The sequence below is a fragment of the Aotus nancymaae genome, unplaced genomic scaffold (genome assembly GCF_030222135.1).
Source record: "Aotus nancymaae isolate 86718 unplaced genomic scaffold, 86718_ANA_hifiasm-v0.15.2.pri h1tg000036l, whole genome shotgun sequence".
Lineage (NCBI taxonomy): Eukaryota > Metazoa > Chordata > Mammalia > Primates > Aotidae > Aotus > Aotus nancymaae.
The window spans coordinates 48,455,626-48,477,578 of NW_026988450.1; the positions used below are offsets into that span (position 1 = coordinate 48,455,626).

The 21,953-nt window shown below is 37.7% G+C and overlaps 1 protein-coding gene across 7 annotated transcripts in view; it reads left to right on the plus strand.

Annotated features, from left to right (window-relative positions):
• The window catches only part of VPS13B (vacuolar protein sorting 13 homolog B), an 839,649-nt gene that overhangs the window by 481,555 nt on the left and 336,141 nt on the right, over window positions 1-21,953 (plus strand). For all 7 annotated transcript variants that reach the window (XM_064384451.1, XM_012455820.2, XM_021675751.2 and 4 more), the window contains exon 30: window positions 6,419-6,530. In XM_064384451.1, coding sequence (XP_064240521.1) covers window positions 6,419-6,530 — 112 coding nt within the window. The remainder of the gene's footprint in view (window positions 1-6,418; window positions 6,531-21,953) is intronic.

A 21,953-nucleotide genomic window follows, 5' to 3' on the forward strand; every position in this document is an offset into this window, starting at 1 on the left:
TTTTATTAATCTGGCTAGCGGTCTATTTTGTTGATCTTTTACAAAAACCAGCTCCTGGATTTATTGATTTTTTGAAGGGTTTTTTGTGTCTCTGTCTCTTTCAGTTCTGCTCTGATCTTAGTTATTTCTTCTCTTCTGCTGGCTTTTGAGTTTTGTTGATCTTGCTCCTCTACCTCTTTCCATTTTGATGATAGGGTGTTGATGTTAGATCTTTCCTTACTTCTCATGTGGGCATTTATTGCTATAAATTTCCCTCTAGACACTGCTTTAAATGTGTCCCAGATATTCTGGCATGTTGTGGCTTCATTTTCGTTGGTTTTGAAGAACATCTTTTTTTCTGCCTTCCTTTCATTGTTTATCCAGGTAACATTCAGGAGCCAGTTGTTCAGTTTCCATGAAGTTGTGCAGTTCTGAGTTAGTTTCTGAATTCTGAGTTCTAATTTGATTGCACTGTTGTCTGAGAGACTATTTGTTATGATTTCCATTCTTTTGCATTTGATGAGGAGTGATTTACTACCAATTATGTGGTCAATTTTAGAGTAGATGTGATGTGGTGCTGAGAAGAATGTGTATTCTGTGGACTTTGGGTGGAGATTTCTGTAGATGTCTATTAGGTTTGCTTGGTCGATATGTGAGTTCAAGTCCTGGATATCCTTGTTAATTTTCTGTCTCGTTGATCTGTCTAATATTGACAGTGGAGTGTTAAAGCCTCCCACTATTAATGTGTGGGAATCTGTGTCTCTTTGTAGGTCGTTAAGAACTTGCTTTATGTACCTGGGTGTTCCTGTATTGGGTGCATATATATTTAGGATCTTTAGCTCTTCTTGCTTCATTGATCCTTTTACCATTATGTAATGCCCTTCTTTGTCTCTTTTGATCTTCTTTGGTTTAAAGTCCATTTTATCAGAGACTAGGATTACAAGTCTTACTTTAATCATTTTAAGTGTATAATTCAGTGGCATTAATTATATTCACAATGTTGTGCCACTATTTCCAAATGTGTTTGTCACACCAAACAAAAGCTCTGTATCCATTAAGTAATAGCTACCCTCATTCTCTGGTAACCTCTAATCTATTTTCTGTCTCTATGAATTTTCCTTCTCTAGAAATTTCATATAAGTGGAATCAAACGTGTTTATCCTTTTGTTTTTGGCTTATTTTACTTAGCATAATGTTTGCAAGGTTCATCCTAGTTACTGCCTGTGTACTTTATTTCTTTACATAGCTGAATAATACTGTTTTGTATGGATATATCATATTTTGTTTATTCATTAATCTGTTGGGCAGTTGGGTCATTTCCACCTTTTGTTTGGTTAATGTGAGTAATGCTGCTATGAACACTGGCAAACAACTTTCTGTCGGAGGCCCTGTTTTCAGTTCTTTTGGGGTGTATACCTAAGAGTGGAATTTTTGGGTCCCATGGTAATTCTATTTGGAATTCTGTTTTTGAGGAACCACCAGACTTCTTGGAAGCCCTTGTAGAGTAAAGCACAATTTGTGTTATTTTCTGAACAGTGCCAATGTGCAGGCATGGTTTAGTCAAGGAGAAAAGCAAAGGGAGCTCACACTTAGCATAGCAGCACCTGTGTGCTGAGCACCTGAGCAGCTCTGTGGTGAGGCAGAGCTCTGAAGTTCATTGTTTAACTCTAGCTTTATCTTCTATTATACTTACCAAAGGTTTAGTTCTGTTTCACTGATACATTTATGACAGAAATATTACAAATCAGGCCATTTAAGAAAAGGGAGGAAAAAAAGAACAGCTTAATTTTCTCTGGGGCTATTTTTATTTGTTTATATGTTTTTGTTTTGGACTTACTGTGTTATAAACATTAGTACTACATATCACACAGTTTTATTGTTTCCCATTGAGTTGCTTCAACTAGAAAAATCCCCAATGAATTGTAATTGCAGAAATATTTCCAGACTTCTGCCATTTTATTTTTAAAGCTGCTTCTGCTGTTTCTGCTGCTTCTGCTGCTTCTTCATCTGCTTCTTCATATGTTTCTGCCTCAGCCGCCTCCTCCTCTTCCTCCTCCTCCTCTTCTTTCTTCTCCTTCTTTTCCTTCTGCTGCTGCTGCTTCCTTTTCTGGTGGTGACTATGGTGGGTTTTTAACATATAATTTCAGAATTCAGGTGCCTACGTACTTCTTAAGGTCACTTTGAATAAGAGTATATGAGATGGGGGAATGTTGGTATAGTTGTCTTTGGAAAACATAATTTGTTTTATTTTTCTGTGGACTTTTAAGTGTAATCTTTTGCTAATATGCATACTTTTAGCAACAGACAACTTTTTAGTGGTATTTTTTTGTGGCCTGGGTGTGTGTATCTGTAGAATAAATTACCAGCAAAAGGATTGCTAGATCAAAGGATTCCATACATTTAAAATATTAAGAGATGTCAAATTGCCTTCCTAAATGGCTATTTCTTACTCTAACAGAAGTTTATGTTTAGTCTTTTGTAGGTCTCATGAGTGAAAAGTACACTACTTTTTAAGGAGTTGCCTATCTTTTCCTTATTACTTAATACTTTTTTGTGTATTAATCCTTTTATCTGGCATATATATTGCTCATATCTTTACTTTTTTGTATTCTGCCTTTGCATCTCTGTATCTGTGCATATATCTGTATCTTAACTTATAACTCTACTGGCATCTCTATTTGAGGTGCTACAAGTAGCCAGACTATGTGCCTAAGCTAAGAATACAAATACAGAAATTCTTGCCAAATTTTCAGATTTTGACACATTATGTTAGATTTTTTTTTTGATATTTTACCTTTCTTCATTGCTACTCTTAATTTAAATGATCATAAATTACCCGTGAAAAGGTCAGAGAAAAACTTTTATTGAGGTAAAATTTATATAATATTCACCATTTTAAAGTATAGATAAATTCTTACATTTTATTTTATATCAGAGATTGGATCTATTCATTTAATACATGTTAAAAGCTATAATGTGACTATGGAAATCGTGATTGAAGGAGCAATTTCATAAGAAACAAATATCATTAATGACTCTTGTAAGTTGGAGTCATGAGTATAGTATTCATTTTATTCTAGAAAACTTTTACAAGGAGGTTTGAATAAGGTGATTATCAGATTAATTAAATTATAAATGTAGTCCAGGGATGGTGGCTCATGCCTGTAATCCCCGCACTTTGGGGGGCCAAAGTGGGCAGATGGCTTGAGCCCAGGGGTTTAAGTTGAGTATATGTAAGTCGTTTTGATGAGCATGAAAGAATAACGAAATCTTGCTACATCATGCTTTTCAGCAGAAACTTTATTATTAAAATATTACCGAGAAATCTGTACCTGTCATGGAGTAATCTGTGTCAAAGATGATGATAAACTAAATGCAATTAAGCTTTCTATTAAGATGCATAATGGTCATTTGTTACACATTTATTGAAACTTTTGTCTTCAACTGCCAGTATGGGAATAACTAATTAAAACCTTTTGTTGAAAGCTGTCACAACAGTTTTGACTTTATAAAAGCATAACATTACACAGTGGAAATTTCAAATACTCTTGAGACTTCAGATGTTTTACTAAATTGAGTTTTTTATTGAGAATCTTCAAGGAAAGCTGAAATCTCCAGAACACTTTTGTTTCAGGCTGGAATTAAAACTTTGTTGTAAGCAACAGTCTTACCTGACAATTGTGTGAAAACTCTGGTCTTTATTCAAGCTTTTGGTTACTGATACAAACTCTTGGTTTCAGAGTTGTTTATCGCCTTTTCATATGCCATATACATATGTACATTCATGCATCTGTTCTGTACACACACATATATACACTCTCTTGCCCCAAGAAAAGATAAAATCTTTCATACTTATAATTCATGCTACATTAATGTAAGACTCTTTAATCATATCTAAAATTCAATTAATGATCAGAAAAAATACATTAAACATTCTAATATTTTATTTAGAAAAATTATATTGAAAGTCTGGTTTTCAACCTGGATATTGTTTGCGTTATGTGCAGTTACTATCAGGATTCTAAATCTGCAGTGTTTGACTTCCAGCGTAATCTTTTTATTTCACAATAGAGAACTTTTTAAAATCTAGCCTGTCTAGAATGAGTAGTTCCTCATGAGGCTGAATTTTAAAAAACAGAGTTAAAGCAAAGAAGGAAGGCATTCATTTTCATGTTGAAAATATTTCTAAAAGGAACATTTCCTCATATGGTCCAACTATTAAATACAGGTGAAATAAGCCAAAAAAAGAGAAGCTGATATATATATATATTTTTTTTTTTGGCAATAAAGTAACTGTTTAATGACTCAAGGCACTTTCATGTGTATATACATATTTTTATTATTTTTTCTTACATCTCTGATATATTTTGATAAGCTGAATACTTTCTCTAATAAAATTATTTTAATGTAGTTTATAAATGATCTGCATTAAGTGCTTTTTTTATTCTAACTTCATAGTCAGTATAATCTACTGAGAATGATTTTGGCTCTAACAGAAAAAGAATTCTGTTCTTGGATCTGGCTTCGTATGTAACACGAAGTACGTCATTTCTCCTCCATATGTACCTCATTTACTGCAATGTTTCTATTACATTTCAGACTTTCATATGGTGGGTAGTATCTGTAGCCTGGAAGAACAGTTAGCAAATACACTAATTGCACTTTTGTGGTATGGTCTATTCTCCAGGCTTACTATTTATTGATTTAATTGATGCCTGCTGCTTAATCAGAGGTTTTACCCACATGGAACTATTTGATAAGCTTGGCATAAAATGCAAGATCTGTAAAATGTAAACAATGTTCATAGTATAAGGACCTATAATCAAGCCAAACCTCTAAGTCATTTGAAAATAGTACAGCTGCATGAGAAGTAGTTTTCTATTTGAACTTTTGCTATGGACCTGTAAAAGTACTGTCTTTACTGTGGCATCCATATGCTAATATTTGTTATGATAGTTTATCTCCTTTTTCTCCTTTTGCTCTCCTTTATCCCACCTTCCTACTATTTTGCCTTCCCCTACTCCCTTCATGGTTATCTTATTCTGGTTCCTTATTTCTCTCACTGAATATCTTATGCTTCTTACTATTTTCTGATTTTCTTAATTGTGACTTTCTTTTCTTGAACTAATCTGAGTCAGACCATACTTAGTATACTGAAACATTATTCTGAAAATATATTGAAATATACTGAAAATAATATACTGAAATAATATACTAGAAATACAGCTGGAAATAATCTTGTAGCTTTTGCATTCTTTGGGCACCGCAGTTTGCGAAATATGGATTGTATGCCTTTGTAGACAGGTTCTGTTCAGGATATTTCTTAGGTCTTGCTGCCAGTCATTTTCTGTTCTATTTTTGTCAGATGATAGTTCCTTGAGAGAAATTATAAGTTTTAATGTATGTTTACTTCAAGACCTCGAAAGTTGTATATTGTTAACATTTTTTAAACAGTGTTTATACAGCTACTATTATAGAATCATCTGTTGGAGAATAGAGAGTAAAATGTAATGAATGGGGCCATTAATACCCCTATTCATCCCAAATAGTCCTTAGAAAAGATGTTGAATTTGCTGGTGAGTTGTGGAAAAAATGCTGAACTTTAGCACTAAATGAGAGCATATAGTTAAGTATCATTTCATTCAGTACAAAGAAAAGAATTAGAACTGATAAATTCTTTTACCTTTTTTTGTTTTCTGGATGATTTATCATAGTTTTAGATGTCATTAGGAGGTAGAACTTTTAAAGGGGTGTGGGTTCCAATTTCTGAAGCAATTTTAGAGTAGAAGTTATTAAAATTAAAAAGTATCTAGAATAACAGGTTGATATGTTCTCCCATGTTCAATAGTTGGTGTTTGCCATCTTCAACATTGCAGCCATCATATTTCTTTTGGATTTTCTGACATTTTAGAGCTTGAAGTGATATACTTTGTGTGTGTGTGTGTGTGTGTGTGTGTGTGTGTGTGTGTGTATTGTATTTAATTATTATTTAGCATGTAAATTTAAATGGCTTTGAGAATTTTTCACTGACTTTGTAATACACTTCAATATATTTGTAGACAACAATGAAGTATTAAAAACTCAAAGTTGATAATCATTTAGGATAAAGATGCAGATTGTGAAGTTAGGTAAACATTTGGCTTTAATATTACTTATATATATTTAATATCATAATTTTTAATGTTGGGAGCAGAGTTGTTTGTTTTTTCATTGCTATTTTTATTGTGTATTTTAACAGAAAACCACTTAATGGGTAGGAACCAAATTAAGAACAGCATCAAAGATTTTTATTTTAAACATAATTTTTTTATTTTAGTTTTTCTCATATATTGATCTTATCTTAATGTATCTGTATTTCATTCCCTCAAAGATTTCTCTTTATGCCTAAAGTTATGTACAGATTCACAGTGTATTCATGAATCTCCTTCTTTTGATACAGTTAACCAGGCAGCAAAAGAAGATACCGTGGTTTTGAAGATCGGCTCTGTTGCCATGGCTCCCCAGGCTGACAATCCCCTTGGCAGATCTGTCCTTAGGAAAGATATTTACCAGTAAGTTATATTTTCTTATGTCCAATCTTGCAACAATTTTCATCCTGCAAAGACGTACAGTGATCAATAACTTACTTAGTGTGGCCTGTGGAAATATTTCTCATTCAAGATCTTTTGATATTTAAAACCAGATTTTTCTGATTTTCTTCAGTTGTGGGTTTTTTAATTCATTCAGACAAATCAAGTATTTCTGTGAAGTGTTGATGAATAACAGAATGTAAGTACTAAGTCACCATAAAACTGAAGAAGCATAGTTTGGAAAATTTTAGCAGATGTCAAATTTGACCAAATCTCTAATCACATAAGAAAATGAGGTCCTCTGTAGAACCACCACATCCTACTGTAGTCATGTTGTATCAAAGTGAAACATTTTATTAATTTAAGTGTAAGCCATTATTTGAAATGTAGGAATGTGGATGTCATATGGATCAAAGCTGTAAAGAAAAGCAAACTTCTAAAGAAAAATTTCACGGTAAACACTTTCTGTGAAAATGCTATGCTCTGGATTTTGTCACTGAGTATTTGCAAACCACACCAAGCGTAAGTGGACAACTAAACTGGTGAACATATGTAATCAACATGATAAAAATAATATATGATTCATACTGAAGTTGGCACTGCTGCCAGACAGAAAAGTACAGTTGCAAATAATACCAAGTGAGAAAAGTCACAGAAATACAGATGAACAAGTGTCTTACTCTTCTTGCTCGTCTGTTTTTCAGATGTTGTAGTCTTACTCTTTTAAAAAATAAATTCCAACTGCTCTCCAGAAAATGTTACTGCTAGGAAAAGATTCTAATTTTGGTGATACATTTACCGTCTAGAGGGTGATAGCTATTTTTACTTTAAACAGATCTAGGAACCTTATTCCTCAGATTTCTTTGGTATTTGAGTTATATTCTTTTCCTTTGTCTTATGTATGTATGATCTCTTTCTTGTATTATTTTTTGAGGAATCTAATAGTATTCAGCCCTTAAGTAAGTTTTTGTGTAACTAGTTTATGAATAATCTTAGGATTTCAGAGCTGAAAGAGGCTTTAGGAATTGTCTAACTCAACTTCCTTATTTTACTGATTAGGAAACTGAATAGCCAAAAGAATACTGTAGTTGTCCTTGGTGAAACTAATAGAGCCAAGGTTACAACTCATATCTTCTGACTCCTGTAGGATCTAGGGAAATGATTATAATAGAAAATAAATTCTAGATGAGAATACTTTAATTTTCTAACATTTGAATATTCCTCGAGGTGTCTTTATCTTTCCTACTTCAGAAGTAAGTGGTCCTAAAATAGAGACCTACTTTACTTTTGGTGGAAGAAACATATTTTATATTAAGAGATCTTATCACCATCCGTAAAGTGAACCACTGAGATAATTCCTTTCCTCTGTACTGTTTCCACATTCTGACTTTTGCTTGAGTTGTGTTTTCACTTGCTGGGAACAATTGTGTGGAATTCTTTTTTTTAGGGTTTCCTTCTGTCTCTCTTGCAACTTCTTTTCAGTCATTTTCACTGGTCTTCCTCTTAATCTCTTTGATATTAATATTTCTTAGAGTCTTCCTTTTATTCCTTTTTTGCCCAACTCTTCTTGGGTGAGGCTGTCTGGTCTTTTCACTCAGGACAACTTGAATTCCAAGCATATAGAGTAACTTTGGGGTGGCCCTGTAGATAAAGGTTAGCAATATGTGTTAGAGCGCCAAGCATAAAATTCTAGATGCTGGGCTCAGCGTGGTGGCTCACGCCTGTAATCCTAGCGCTTTGGGTGGCTCACACCTGTAATCCCAGCGCTTTGGGAGGCCGAGGCAGGCAGATCATGAGGTCAGGATATCGAGACCATCCTGGCCATGGTGAAACCCTGTCTCTACTAAAATACAAAAAATTAGCTGGGCGTGATGGCGTGCACCTGTAGTCCCAGCTACTCAGGAGGATGAAGCAAGGGGAATTGCTTGAATCCGGGAGATGGAGGTTGCAGTGAGCCGAGATCATGCCACTGCACTCTAGCCTGGCAAAAGAGCAAGATTCCATCTCAAAAAAAAAAATTCTAGATGCTGGATGACAAACTCCACCTAATAATTTTTCCTTGAAAGCCCACATTCAAAGGTCACTTCTAAATAAACAAACTAACAAAAAGTATTCATATAAAAGTTTATAAAAAATATTTCAAGATCTCAGTGAAATGCTGTATCATCAATATCAAAGGAGTAACAGCAAAATTAGAAACCACTTTTGACTGAAATATTCAGAGTGGGAGTGGTTCAGTTAGAATACAAATATATCCACAAGCAAAACACCCTGCATACTAGGGCTGATTTTATCATTCCCATGATTTAGTTAACCATAAAATCTCAGTGAACTAGATGCAAAAGTCCACCAATTACATGATTCTATTTCTATGAAATATCTAGAACAGACAAACTCAGAGAGACAGAAAGTATATTAGTAGTTTCCAGGGCTTGAGGGGAAGTGATGCTAACTATGATGGAGATCATTTTGGGGTGATGAAAATGTTCTTGAATTAGATAGTAGTGATGGTTGCATAACTGCGTGAATACACTGAGAACTACTGAGTTGTATATAGTAGTCCCCCTTATCCAAGATTTTATTTTCTGTGGTTTCAGGTCAACTATCATCCAAAAATAGGTGAGTACAGTACAATAAAATATTTTGAGAAAGAGATCACATTCGTATAACTTATTACTATATATTATTGTAATCTATTTTATTATTAGTTATATTGTTAATCTCTTTACTGTGCCTAATTTATAAATTTAAATTTGTACAGTGTGCTGTTATCTCCAGTTCCAGGCATGCACTGGGAGTCTGCAGTGTATCCCCTGCTGAGAAGTAGGATAAATCCTACTACTGTATTTCAAAAAGGTGAATTTTATAGAATGTGATTTTATGTCTCAATTTTAAAAATCTCAATGAAAGAGAATGTTAGGCAAGCCTGAATTATTTTACTAGTTAGGTGATAATTTGACTTTTTTACTGCCAAATGGATTAACATTCTTAATCTCCAAAACTTTTTTTTTTTTTTTTTGGCTAGGAAATTTAAAGGCTTTAGTTTGTGTGACAGTTTGTGTTACTTCATTCTTTTTGAATCTCTATGAATTTTGTTTTTTTATTCTCTAGTAAAAGGTAACTTGCCTCATTTTGTGATCCACAATACAGTGTTCCCAAAAATGTTTTCCAAGAGATAGAAGCCTCATGTAATATTAAAAGTTGCTCAAATAAGTTTGCAAATGCTTGGTAGTCCAAAATTAAAATACTGTTTCAGCTTGGCTTCTCAGAGCTCTTAAAAGACTATGTGCACCATAAATTCCTAAAAGGAAACAAGACAAAGATGTCCACTTTTAACACTCTTATTCTGCATTTTATTAGAGGATATTGTCAGAGTAATTAAGAAAATGAGATAAAAGTCTTCTGGATTGTAAAGAAGAAATAAATCTATGTCTTTTTATAAATGACATGATCTTACAAATAGAAAGTCCTAAGGAATCCACTGAAAAACTGTTGGGCAAGCAAGCAAGTTTAACCAAGTTGCAGGCTACAACAAGATCAATGTATAAAAATGCATGAAATATATAAAATAAAATATATAAAAATTTATAAAAATCAATTAGCAATGAACAATCAAAAAATGAAATTAAAATCAATTCCAGTTATAATACCATTAAAAAGAATACAACACTTATGAATAAATTTGTCAAAAAGGTGCAAATTTACACTCTGAAAACTACAAAACTTAGTTGAAAGAAATTTTAAATGACTTAAATAAATGAAATACATACCATGTTTGTATTTCAGAAGACTTAGTTTTGTTAGATAGCAGTACTTCCCAAATTGGCCTACAGATTCCACACAATTCCCATCGGAAGTTGAGCTCTCTTTGTGGGAATTTGCAAGCTGATTCTAAAATATGTATGAAATTCTGAGGGACCCATAATAGCCAAAATAATCTTGAAAAAGAGGTGTGAAGTTGGAGAACTCACAATACTTATTTCAAAACTTAAGCAATGGGAATCAAAACAGTGACACACTGACAGAAGGATATAGATCAGTGAAAAGAATTGAGCATTCAGAAGTAAACTGTCACATTATCAATTTTTTTAATAATGATGTCAAGGTAAGTCAATGGTGAAGAATAACCTTTTCAACAAATGGTACTTAGACTACTGGATATCTACATGAAGTTCAACCCCTACTTCACATCACACACAAAAATTAACTCAAAATCGGTCATAGACTGTAATGTAGTGCTGAAATCTTGAAACTTAGAGAACAATTAGGAGTAAATCTTTGTAACCTTGAATTATGTAATGGTTATCTTGACTATGACATCAAAAGCACAAGGGTTAAAAGAAACACTAGATAAATTGGACTTTATCAAAACTATAAACTTTTGTATTACAAAGGACTCAGTCAAGAAAATGAAATCATAAGAATGTGATAAAGTATTTACAAATAAATCACATATCTGATAAGGGACCTGTGTCCAGAATATGTAAAGAGCTCTTACAACTCAAAAATAAAATGAAAACCTAATTTAAAATAGGCAAAGGATTTGAGTAGATATATATCCAAGATATAAAAATGAACAATAAACACATGTAAAGATGTTCAACACTATTAGTCATTAGAGAACTGGAAGTTAAAACCACACCTGTTAGGATGGCGATAAAAAAGATATCAAGTGTGGAGATATTGGAATTATAGAGGATATATAGAAAACCCAAGGTGTTTTTCCCACTCTCACACATTCAATAGAGCACCCAACCTAATGCTTCTGACACTGGATGTGTGAGGGTTGTTTCCCTACATACAAAGTGGACACTTAGCAGGGTTTTCCATAATTTAGTTCACGATAATTGAATTCAACTTTGACACTGCCTACTGCAGATAGTGTCCAATCCTCCAGATTAAGGGCTCAGTCTCACAACACTACCCTCTTCCCACTTCATAGTTCACTTGCAAGCCCCAGGTTGTGACTGTGCTTCTGATTGACTGGCTATACACCAGCGTTTCTAAGACTCCCTCCTCAGATCTGATTAATTTGCTAGAGTAACCCTCAGAACTCAGGGAAACCATTGCTTACCTTTGTCCACTTATTATAAAGGACACAGAGCCCTCCAGGTACCTCCATGTGTTCAGCAATTCAGAAGCTCATCCAAACGCTGTCCTTTTGGGGTTTTATGAAGGCTTCATTATTTAAAAATGATTGATTATATCATTGGCCATTGGTGATCAACTCAACCTTCAGCTCCTTTCCCCTCCCTGGAGTTTGAGAGGTGGGGCTGAAAGTTCCACCTCTCCAATCATGCTTACAGCTTTCTCTTGAACCGCTCATTCTGAAGCTATCTACGGGCCCCCAGCCAGTCAGTCATCTCATCAGCATGCAAAAGACACTCTTAATCACTCGAAATTCCATGGGTTTTAGGAGCTATATGACAGGAAACTGGGAGGAAGACTAAATCTCTATTTCACAATATCACATGAACCTTCATATGTTTCTGGTGAAAATGTGAAATGATACAGCTGCTATAGAAAATGGTTTGGAAGTTTCTCATAATGTTAAATACAGAGTTACCATATAATGCAGCAATTCCACTCCTAGGTGTATACCTAAGAAAATTGGAAACATATGTCCACACAGAAGCATGCACACAGATGTTTATAGCAGCACTGTTCATAATAGCCAAAAAGTAGAAACAATGCAAAGGTCCAACGTCTGATGAATGGATAAACAAAATGTGGTATATCCATACGATAGTATGCTATTCTTTCACAGAAAGCAGTGAAGTCGTGATACATGCTATAACTGAATCAACCTTGGAATCATTATGCACAGTGAAAGAAGCCAGACTCAAAAGACCATATATTATGATTCCATTTCTATGAAATGTCCAGAATGGACAAATCTGGAGACAGACAATAGAATAGTGCTTGCTAGAAGCTGGAAGGGAGAGGAGAATGACAACTAATGGGTATGTGATTTCTTTTTGGGTTTAAGAAAATGTTCTGAATTAGAAAGTAGTGATGTAAAGTGAGATGTATAGTAAGTGATGTACAGGAGCACAATGATAATATATTTTAGGAACCACTGAATTGTCCATGTCAGAGGGATAAATTTATGACAAATCAGTTATATCTCAACAAATCTGGGCTGGGCGTAGTGACTCAAGCCTGTAATCCCAGCACCTTGAGAGTTCAAAGTGGCTGGATCACTTGAGGTCAGGAGTTAAAGACCAGCATGGGTTGGGCATGGTGGCTTACGCCTGTAATCTCAGCATGTTGGGAGGCTGAGGCAGGTGAACCATAAGGTTGGGAGAAACAGATCTTTTTTTTTTTTTTTAACATTGCAAATGACAAACAATTCCTTTTAATTAAATACAAACAAGGAAAAAAGGCACCATGGCCCATTCAAGTATTTTGCACAGATGTACAAATATTGTAAACAATAGGTGGACAAGAGAGAAGTTTTTTGTTTTTTTTTTCCCCCCCAATATGAAGGGTTTATTCAGGCTCCTGGGTGAGGTTCTGTGGTCCGACAGGAAGGGCCGGAGAAGTTGCGTGGACTCCTCTCAGACGTGGGGTTTTATAGGGAGTGAAGGAGCTCAATTGGTTGTGGGAGAGCAGGACTACTATTGGGTAAGGTTACAAGCCTTTGTTTGCATACAGGACTTGGCTGCTATTGGTTAGAATTACTCGACTGCTATTGGCTAGAAAGACTTGGCTACTATTGGCTAGAATCACAAGACCCCGCTTGCATACTGGGTTCTTTAAGGGAAGGCCAGGCTGTGCGAGAAGAGGAGAAGGGAACATGCCCAAGCATGTCCGAGGTTTCGGAAAAAAGAGGAGGGGGTTGTGCGTCCGAGCTCTCAGCGAGGCAACCAGCCTTACATTCCGACCTTTTGATGATAAATAGAGGGTGCCACTCTTTCTGACTACTTCCTGCTGAATAGGGGCAAAGTAATGGGGACAGGTCAGTCGGCTGGTGCCTCGACCGTGAATTGGACGAAGGAATGAAGCAGCATTTGGTTGACAGCCACTCGTCCAATTTCTTGCACACAAGCTTGTAGGAACCTCCTTCTTCCGCCGTTAATAGGTCAAGGGCCCATCAGTTTTGGAGAATTACTTGGGCTAGTAACATAATTTGTCGCTGGAGGGAGGCCAGAGAGGCAGCTGATGCTTCAATGGCCACACGGAGCTTATCTTCCAGTTGGGCAGCTGAAGTGACACTGTACCCTAGGGCACCGCTCCCGAGTCTGGCTGCTGCTAGAGAGGATGCCGCTACCTGCAGCTTTACCCTGGGCTCAGCAAGGGTGATGGGGCTCCTCGAGTCTGGGCTGCGTCAGTCATCCAGAAGGCCGAGAAATTCAGGCAAAGGGATTGCTTCCTGTGGACCGGCCTGCTCCTCACATAGAGATGCGGGGAGTGGGCCTGTGGTCCGGGGCGGGCAATCAATCTTCCAGTGTCCAGTCTGTTTGCAGTTTGGGCAGGATCCAGGAGGTGGACGAGGACAAGGGCACTGCCGGGCCCAATGTCCCTCTTGACCACATCTGAAACAGGGCCTGGGCCGGGCCCTTGAAGCCTTTTGGAAGAGTTTCGATGGACCTCCCCCACCGGATGTTCGAGGGGCTCCCGGCCTCAGGGCTGCTACAAGAGCTCGGGTTTGGAGATCTACCTTCTGCCGTAAGTAGGCCTGTTGGGTGGCCTCAGCCTTATCCTCTCAGCTATTAAAAACTTTAAATGCTGTGTTTCCCAGGTCCTGCATGGGAGTTTGGGGGCCCTCCTCAGCGTTTTTTAAGTTTCCTCCTTATATCAGCTGCCGACTGGGAGATGAAGTGGGTGGCCAGAACTGTAGCCCCCGCTAAAGAGGCTGGATCCAGCCGGGTATGGAGGATCATAGCATTAGTTAGTCGGTCGAGAAAGGTGGCGGGGTTTTCAGTAGGGCTCTGAGTTATTTCCCTCAGCTTATCATAATTAACTACCTTCTGGGCTGCGCTTTGCATGCCTGCTAGGAGGCACTGTAGCATTTGGTCTCAGTGGCGGCGGCCATCTCGACCGTTCTGATAGTCCCAATTAGGGTCAGCCTCGGGGACCGCTGCCATGCTTACTGGCATCTGGTTGTCAGTTAGGTGTACCTGATCAGCGTGTACCCGGGCTACTGTAAAGATCCGGTCCCGCTCGTCTGGGGTGAGGGTGGAGGATAGGATTACATACGTGTCATGGCAGGTTAGGTCATATGCCTGGATAACATAGTGGAACTCTTTGGTGTAAGCAGTAGGATTGATGGAGAAAGACCCTAGGCGTTTTTCAATAGCTGATAGATCCAAGAGGGAGAAGGAAACGTGCACTTGGACAATGCCCTCTGCTCTGGCCTTGGCCAACATAGTGAAACCGCATCTCTACTGAAAAATACAAAAATTAGCCAGGCACAGTGGTGGGTGCCTGTAATCCCAGCTACTTAGGAGGCTGAGGCAGGAGAATTTCTTGAACCTGGGAGGCAGAGGTTGCAGTGAGCTGAGATCCTGTCACTGTGCTATAGCCTGGGTAACAGAGCGAGACTGTCTTGGAAAAAAAACACCATCATGGCCATGGCCAACATGGCGAAACCCCTTCTCTACTAAAAATATAAAACTTGGCTGGGCTTGGTGGCATATGCCTGTAATCCCAGCTACTTGGGAGGCTGAGGCACTAGAATCACTTGAACCCCAGAGGCGAAGGTTGCTATGAGCCAATATTGCATCACTGCATCCAACCTGGGCAGCAGAGTGAGACTCCATCTCAAAAAAATGAAACAGTGAATTTGATTTTAGGAAAATATCAGGGATTGATGTCACAAAGAGGTCCAAGTGAATTAAATTCCAGAGAGGGAAATGCCCTTCCTAGGTAAGGTCAGGTCCTCTTTTCTACTCTACAAATATTTTCCTTATCTGGGTATAAGGAGAAGGATTTTGTTGTGGGAAAAAAACCAGGGGACGTTTCTCAGTCATAGGGTTAGAGTGACAAATTGGAATCTAGAGTAGCCCCAAACACACAGACAGCCCTCCACAGTAGTTTTTTTAGAAGGGAATGCTAGCAAGAAGAAAATTCGCTTTTCAAAATTTGACTTTTTTTTTTTAACTTTTATTTTAGTTTCAGGAGTACATATGCAGGTTTATTAAATAGGTAAGTTCCATATCACAGGAGATTGATGTACATATTATTTCTTCACCCAGGTAATAAGCATAGTACTCAATAGGCAGTTTTTCAGTCTTCACCCTCCATCCTCAAGTAGGCCCTGCTGTCTACTGTTTCTTTATTTGTGTCCATGTAGACTCAGTGTTTGGTTCCCACTTATACATGAGAACATGTGATGTTTGGTTTTCTGTTCCTGCATTAGTGTGCCTAGGATAATAGCCTATAGCTTTATCCATGTTGCTGCAAAGGACATTATCTTGTTCTTTTTATGGCTACATAGTATTCCATGTTGTATATGTGCCACATTTTCTTTACCAGTCTACTTTTTCTTTTTGTTTTTTATTTTTATTTAAGTTCTGGCATACACGTGCACAACGTGCAGGTTGTTGCTTAGTATGCATGTGGCCATGGTGGTTTGCTGCACCTGTCATCTAGATTTTAATCCCCACATGCTTTAGATATGTGTCCTAATGCTCTCCCTCCCCTTGTCCACCATCTCCTGACAGGCCCCCAGTGTGTGATGTTCCCCTCCCTGGGTCCATGTGTTCTCATTGTTCAACTCCCACTATGAATGAGAACATACCATGTTTGGTTTTCTGTTCATGTGTTAGTTTGCTGAGAATTATGGTTTCCAGCTTCATCCATCTCCCAGCAAAGGACATGAATTCATTCTTTTCATGGCTGCATAGTATTCCATGGTGTATATGTGCCACTTTTTCTTTATTCAGTATATCATTGATGGTCATTTGTATTGGTTCCAAGTCTTTGCTATTGTAAATAGTGCTACAGTAAACATACATGTGCATGTGTCTTTATGGTAGAATGATTTCTGATCCTTTGGTTATATACTCAGTAATAGGATTTCTGAGTCAAATGGTATTTCTGGATTTAGATCCTTGAGGAATTACCACCCTGTCTTCCATAATTGTTGAACTAATTTACACTCCCACCAACAATGTAAAAGTGTTCCTGTTTCTCCACAGCCTTGCCAGCATCTGCTGTTTCCTCTTTTTTTTTTTTTGGACAGAGTCTTGCTCTATTGTCCAGGCTGGAGTATAGTGGTACAATCTTGGCTCACTGCAACCTCCACATCCTGGGTTCAAGAGATTCTCCTGCCTAAGCCTCCCATGTAGCTGGAATTACAGACATAGGCTACCAGGCCCAGCTGATTTTTGTATTTTTAAGTAGAGAAGGGGTTTCACCATGTTGGCCAGACTGGTCTTGAAATCCTGACCTCAGGTGATCTGCCCGCCTTGGCCTCCCAGGGATTATAGGCTTTAGCCACGTGCCTGGCCTGTTTCCTTAATGATCACCATTCTAACTGGTATGAGATGGTATCTCATTGTGGTTTTGATTTGTATTTCTCTAATGACCAGTGATGATGAGTTTTTTTTTCTATATGTTTTTTGGCCTCATAAATGTCTTCTTTTGAGAAATGTCTTTTCATATCCTTCCCACTTTTTGGTGGGATTGTTTTTTTCTTGTAAATTTATTTAAGTTCCTTGTACATTCTGGATATTAGACCTTTGTTAAATGGATAGATTGCAAAAATTTTCTCCCATTCTGTAGGTTGCCTGTTTACTCTGTTGATAGTTTCTTTTGCTGCACAGAGGCTCTTCAGTTTGATTAAATTCTATTTGTCAATTTTGGCTTTTGTTGCAGTTGCCGTTGATGTTTTAGTCATGAAGTCTTTGCCCATGCCTATTTCCTGAATGGTATTACCTAGGTTTTCTTTTAGGGATTTTGTGGTTTTGGGTTTTACATTTAAATCTTTAATCTATTTATAATTGAGTTAATTTTTGTATAAGGTGTAAGGAAGGGGTCCAGTTTCTGTTTTCTGCATATGGCTAGCCAGTTTTCCCCGCACCATTTATCCTTTCCCCATTGCTTGTTTTTGTCAGGTTTGTCAAAGATCAAATGGCTGTAGTTGTGTGGTATTATTTCTGAGGACTCTGTTCTGTTCCATTGGTCTGTACATGTGTTTTGCTACTGTTACCATGCTCTTTGGTTACTGTCCTTTGCAGTATAGTTAGAAGTCAGATAGCGTGATGCCTACAGGTTTATTCTTTTTGCTTAGGATTATCTTGGCTCTACAGGCTCTTTTTTGGTTCTATGTGAAATATAAAGCAGTTTTTTCCAATTCTGTGAAGAAAGTCAATGGTAGCTTAATGGGAATAGCATTGAATCTATAAATTACTTTGGGCAATATGGCCATTTTCATGATATTGATTCTTCCTATCCATGAGCATGAATGTTTTTCCTTTTTTTGTGTGTCCTCTCATTTCCTTGGGAATTTAGGTTGATTCCATGTCTGTGCTATTGTGAATAGTGCTGCACTGAAGATACGTGTGCATTTGTCTTTATGATACAACAATTTATATTTTTTTGAGTATATACCCATTAATGCAGTTCCCAAGCCCCAGGCCATGGACTGGTATCAATGTGTGGCCTGTTAGGAACCATGCTACACAGCAGAAGGTGAATGGTGGGAGAGAGATCATTACTGCCTGAGCTCTACCTCCTGTCAGGTCAGTGGCAGGCATTAGATTCTCATAGGTGTGTGAACCCTATTGTAAACTATGCACATGAGGGATCTGGGTTGCGAATTTATTTCAAGAATCTAATGTCTGATGATCTGACACCTAGCAAATTAGGTGGAACAATTTCATTTTGAACCTATCTCTCCCTGCCCCATTCATGGAAAATTTGTCTTCTACAAAACCAGTACCTGCTGCCACTAAGATTGGGGGACCTCTGCAATAAGGAGATTGCTAAGTCAAATGGTAGTTCTGTTTAGTTTGAGAAATCTCCAAACTGCTTTCTACAGTAGGTGAACTAATTTACATTTCCACCAGCAATGTGTAAGCATTTCCTTTTCTTCACAACCTTAATAGCATCTGTTATTTTTTGACTTTTTAAAGGTAGCCATTCTGACTGGTGTGAAATAGTACCTCTTTGTGGTTTTGATTTCCATTTCTCTAAAGATTAGTAGTGTTGAGCATTTTTTTTTCTCATACGCTTGTTGACTGCATATATGTCTTCTTTTGAAAAGTCCCTGTTCATGTCCTTTGCCCACTTTTTAATGGGGTTGTTGGGTTTTTGCTTGTTAATTTGTTTAATTTCCTTTTAGATTCTGAACACTAGATCTTTCTCAGATATATAGTTTGCAAATATTTTCTCCTGTTCTGTGGGATGTCTCTTTATTCTGTTGATAGTTTCTCTTGCTCTGCAGAAGCTCTTTATTAATTAGGTCCCATTTATGTACTGTCCAGTATAGTAGCCACTAACTGCATGTGGCTATTCCGCATTTAAAATGTGGCTAGTCCAAATTGAGACATTCTGTAAGTATAAAATACACATCACGTTTCAAAAACTTAATAACAAAACAAAGTAAAATATCTCATTAATATTCTTTTTACTGACTATATATTTAAATGGCAATACAAGTGTGTATGAATTAAATGCTACATATTATTTATAACTATTTCCACTTTTTAAAAAAACACTCTTTGATATAACTATTCACAAATTTTAATTTACAAATGTGGCTCACAATTGTAGTTTGCATTATATTTTCATTAAACAGTGTTACACTAGAGGGAGAGGCCTGCACAAACGTAGAATAAGTCTCACCCTTGAGATATTTGAAATCAAAGATGAATACCACTAAATTTGCAGACCAACCTTAACCCAGCTAAATCCCTGATTGGATTAAAATGACCTACCCTTTATCTAATTTACCTTGCAGGAAAAGATATGCCTTCTTCGTGGGGAAATAACATTGACTTTAGTGTCCTTGGGCTTTTTACATATGATGTTTGCTATATAATCAAAAATTGTAAGATTTTAAAGAAGCAGAAAAATGTGACCCAGTCAGAAAAAAATTAGCCAGTAGAAAAAGACCCACAGATGACTAAGATAGTGGAATGAATAAACAGGAGTTTGAAATAAATGTTATTAATATATTTTCAGTGTCAAAAATGGATTTCAGAGACATAAATTCTATTTTTTAAAAATCTCAATCTGAAAAATACAGTGTCTGAAATCAGGGACTCATTGGGGAGCTTTAACTGCAGATGGATACAGCAAAAGACAGGATTAGTACACTTGAATATAGATGAATAGAAATTAAACAAACTGAAGCACAGATAGGGATAAAAAGAATGGAAAAGAAAGAGAGGAACAAGGAAAGAACAAATTGAAAGATACATGGGGAGTTGTCAAATGATTTAACAGGTAATGAGAGTACAAGAAGTAGAAGACAGAATGGAACAGAAGAAATAATTAAAGATATAATTCTTGAGGTCTTTCCAAAATTAACAAAAGTCACTAATCAGCAGACTCAAAAGGCCCATTACAACTGGGTGCAGTGGCTCATGCCTGTAATGCCATCAGATTGGGAGACTGAGACAGGAGGATCACTTGAGTCCAAGAGTTTGAGACCAGCATGGGCATCATAGGGAGAGCCCATCTCTACAAAAAAAAAAAAAAAAGAAAGAAAGAAAGAAAAAAAAAAATTAGCCGGGCAAGGTGATGCGTGCCTGTGGTCCCAGCTACTCAGGAGGCTGAGGTAGAAGGATTGCTAGAGCCTTGGGGCAATCACTGGAACCTGGGAGGTCAAGGCTTCAGTTAGTCGTGATTGCACCACTGCACTCCAATCTGGGCAGCAGAGCAAGACCCTGTATCAAATAAAACCACAAAATCTCATTACTGTATCCTTAACCCAAGCAAAATAAATGCAAATAAATATACTTGTAGGCATAACATGGTCAAATTTCTGAAAACCTAAGATAGAGACTCCTCTTTGTCTTCTGCTGTGCTAAGGGAAGAAGGTAAGGGAAGAAAGAGAGCATGCATCCACGTCCCCATGAACACAGGATTTCAGGCCTAAGGCGATATTTATCTTTAATAAATTTTGGTATGTTGATTATTTTAAGAAAGGAGAAGGAGAAAAATCTGAGATGAAGTCATTTTTAAAAAGATTTATTACCTTTGAAGGAACACTAGTAAGACTCAAGTAATTAAAGATCTTAAATGTGAAGAAGAGAGAGAGGTGGAGAAAGATGGCTGAATACCAAATTGGACAAAATAGCACTTAAATAAAAACCAAAATTCGCGTGAGCAGTTGCAGTACCTGGCTTCAACTTCATATCACCGAAAGAGGCACTGAAGAGAGTAGGAAAGACAGTCGTGAATTGCTAATGCCACCCTTCCCCCATCCCCTCCCTGCAGTGGCCTCCTGGCACTGAAAGAAAATCTGTTCACTTGAGGGAGGGAGAGCACAGTGATTATGAGACTTTGCATTGGAGCTCAGTGCTGCTCTGTCACAGGCAGCACCACCAGGTAGACCTCAGCCGGCACCATTGGAGGGAAGATATAGACCAGCCCCAGCCTTAGGGGATCCACTCATCCCTGTGATTGGAACCTGAGTTCCAGTAAGCCTCACCACCACATGCTAAAGTACTCCTCTGGGGTCCTAAATAAACTTGAAAGGTTAGTCTAGGCCACAGACTACAGTTCCTGGGCAAGTCTTGATTCTTTGCTGGCCTGGGAAGCATGCGAACTAGTGAAATACCAGCAAGGGTAGCCAAGGGAGTGCTTGCACCAGCGCTTCTCCAACTCCAGGCAGCATAGCTCACAGCTCAGAGAGGGACTCCTTCCTTTCACTTGAGGAGCAGAGAGGGAAGAGTAAAGAGGACTTTACCTTGCAACTTGAATACCAGCTCAGCAGGATAGGGCACAAGGTAGAGTCCTGAGGCCCCCAATCCAGGTACTAGTCCCCAGATGACATTTCTAGACATAATTTTGGCCAGAATGAAACCGGCTGCCTTGAAGGGAAAGACTCAGTCTTGACAGGATTCATCACCTGCTGACTAAAGAGCCCTTGGGCCCTGAATAAACAGTCAGGGTACCCAGGCACTACTCACCTGGGCCTTGGGTGAGATACTCAAAGACATCCTGTCTTCAGCTGTGACCCAGCACATTCCCAGCTGTGGTGGCTATAAGATGGGACTCCTACTTGAGGAATAGGTAGGGAAAAGTAAAGGGGACTTTGTCTTGCAGCTTAGGTACCACCTAGGCCACAGTGGGAAAGAGCACCAAGTGGGTTCTTAGGATACCCAATTCTAGGCCTTAGCTTTTGAATGGGATTTCTGGACCTACCCTGGGCCAGAGGGGAGCGTTTGGGAGCCCTGAAGGATAAGTCTTAGGCCTGGCAGCATTCACAAGCTGATTGAAGAGCCT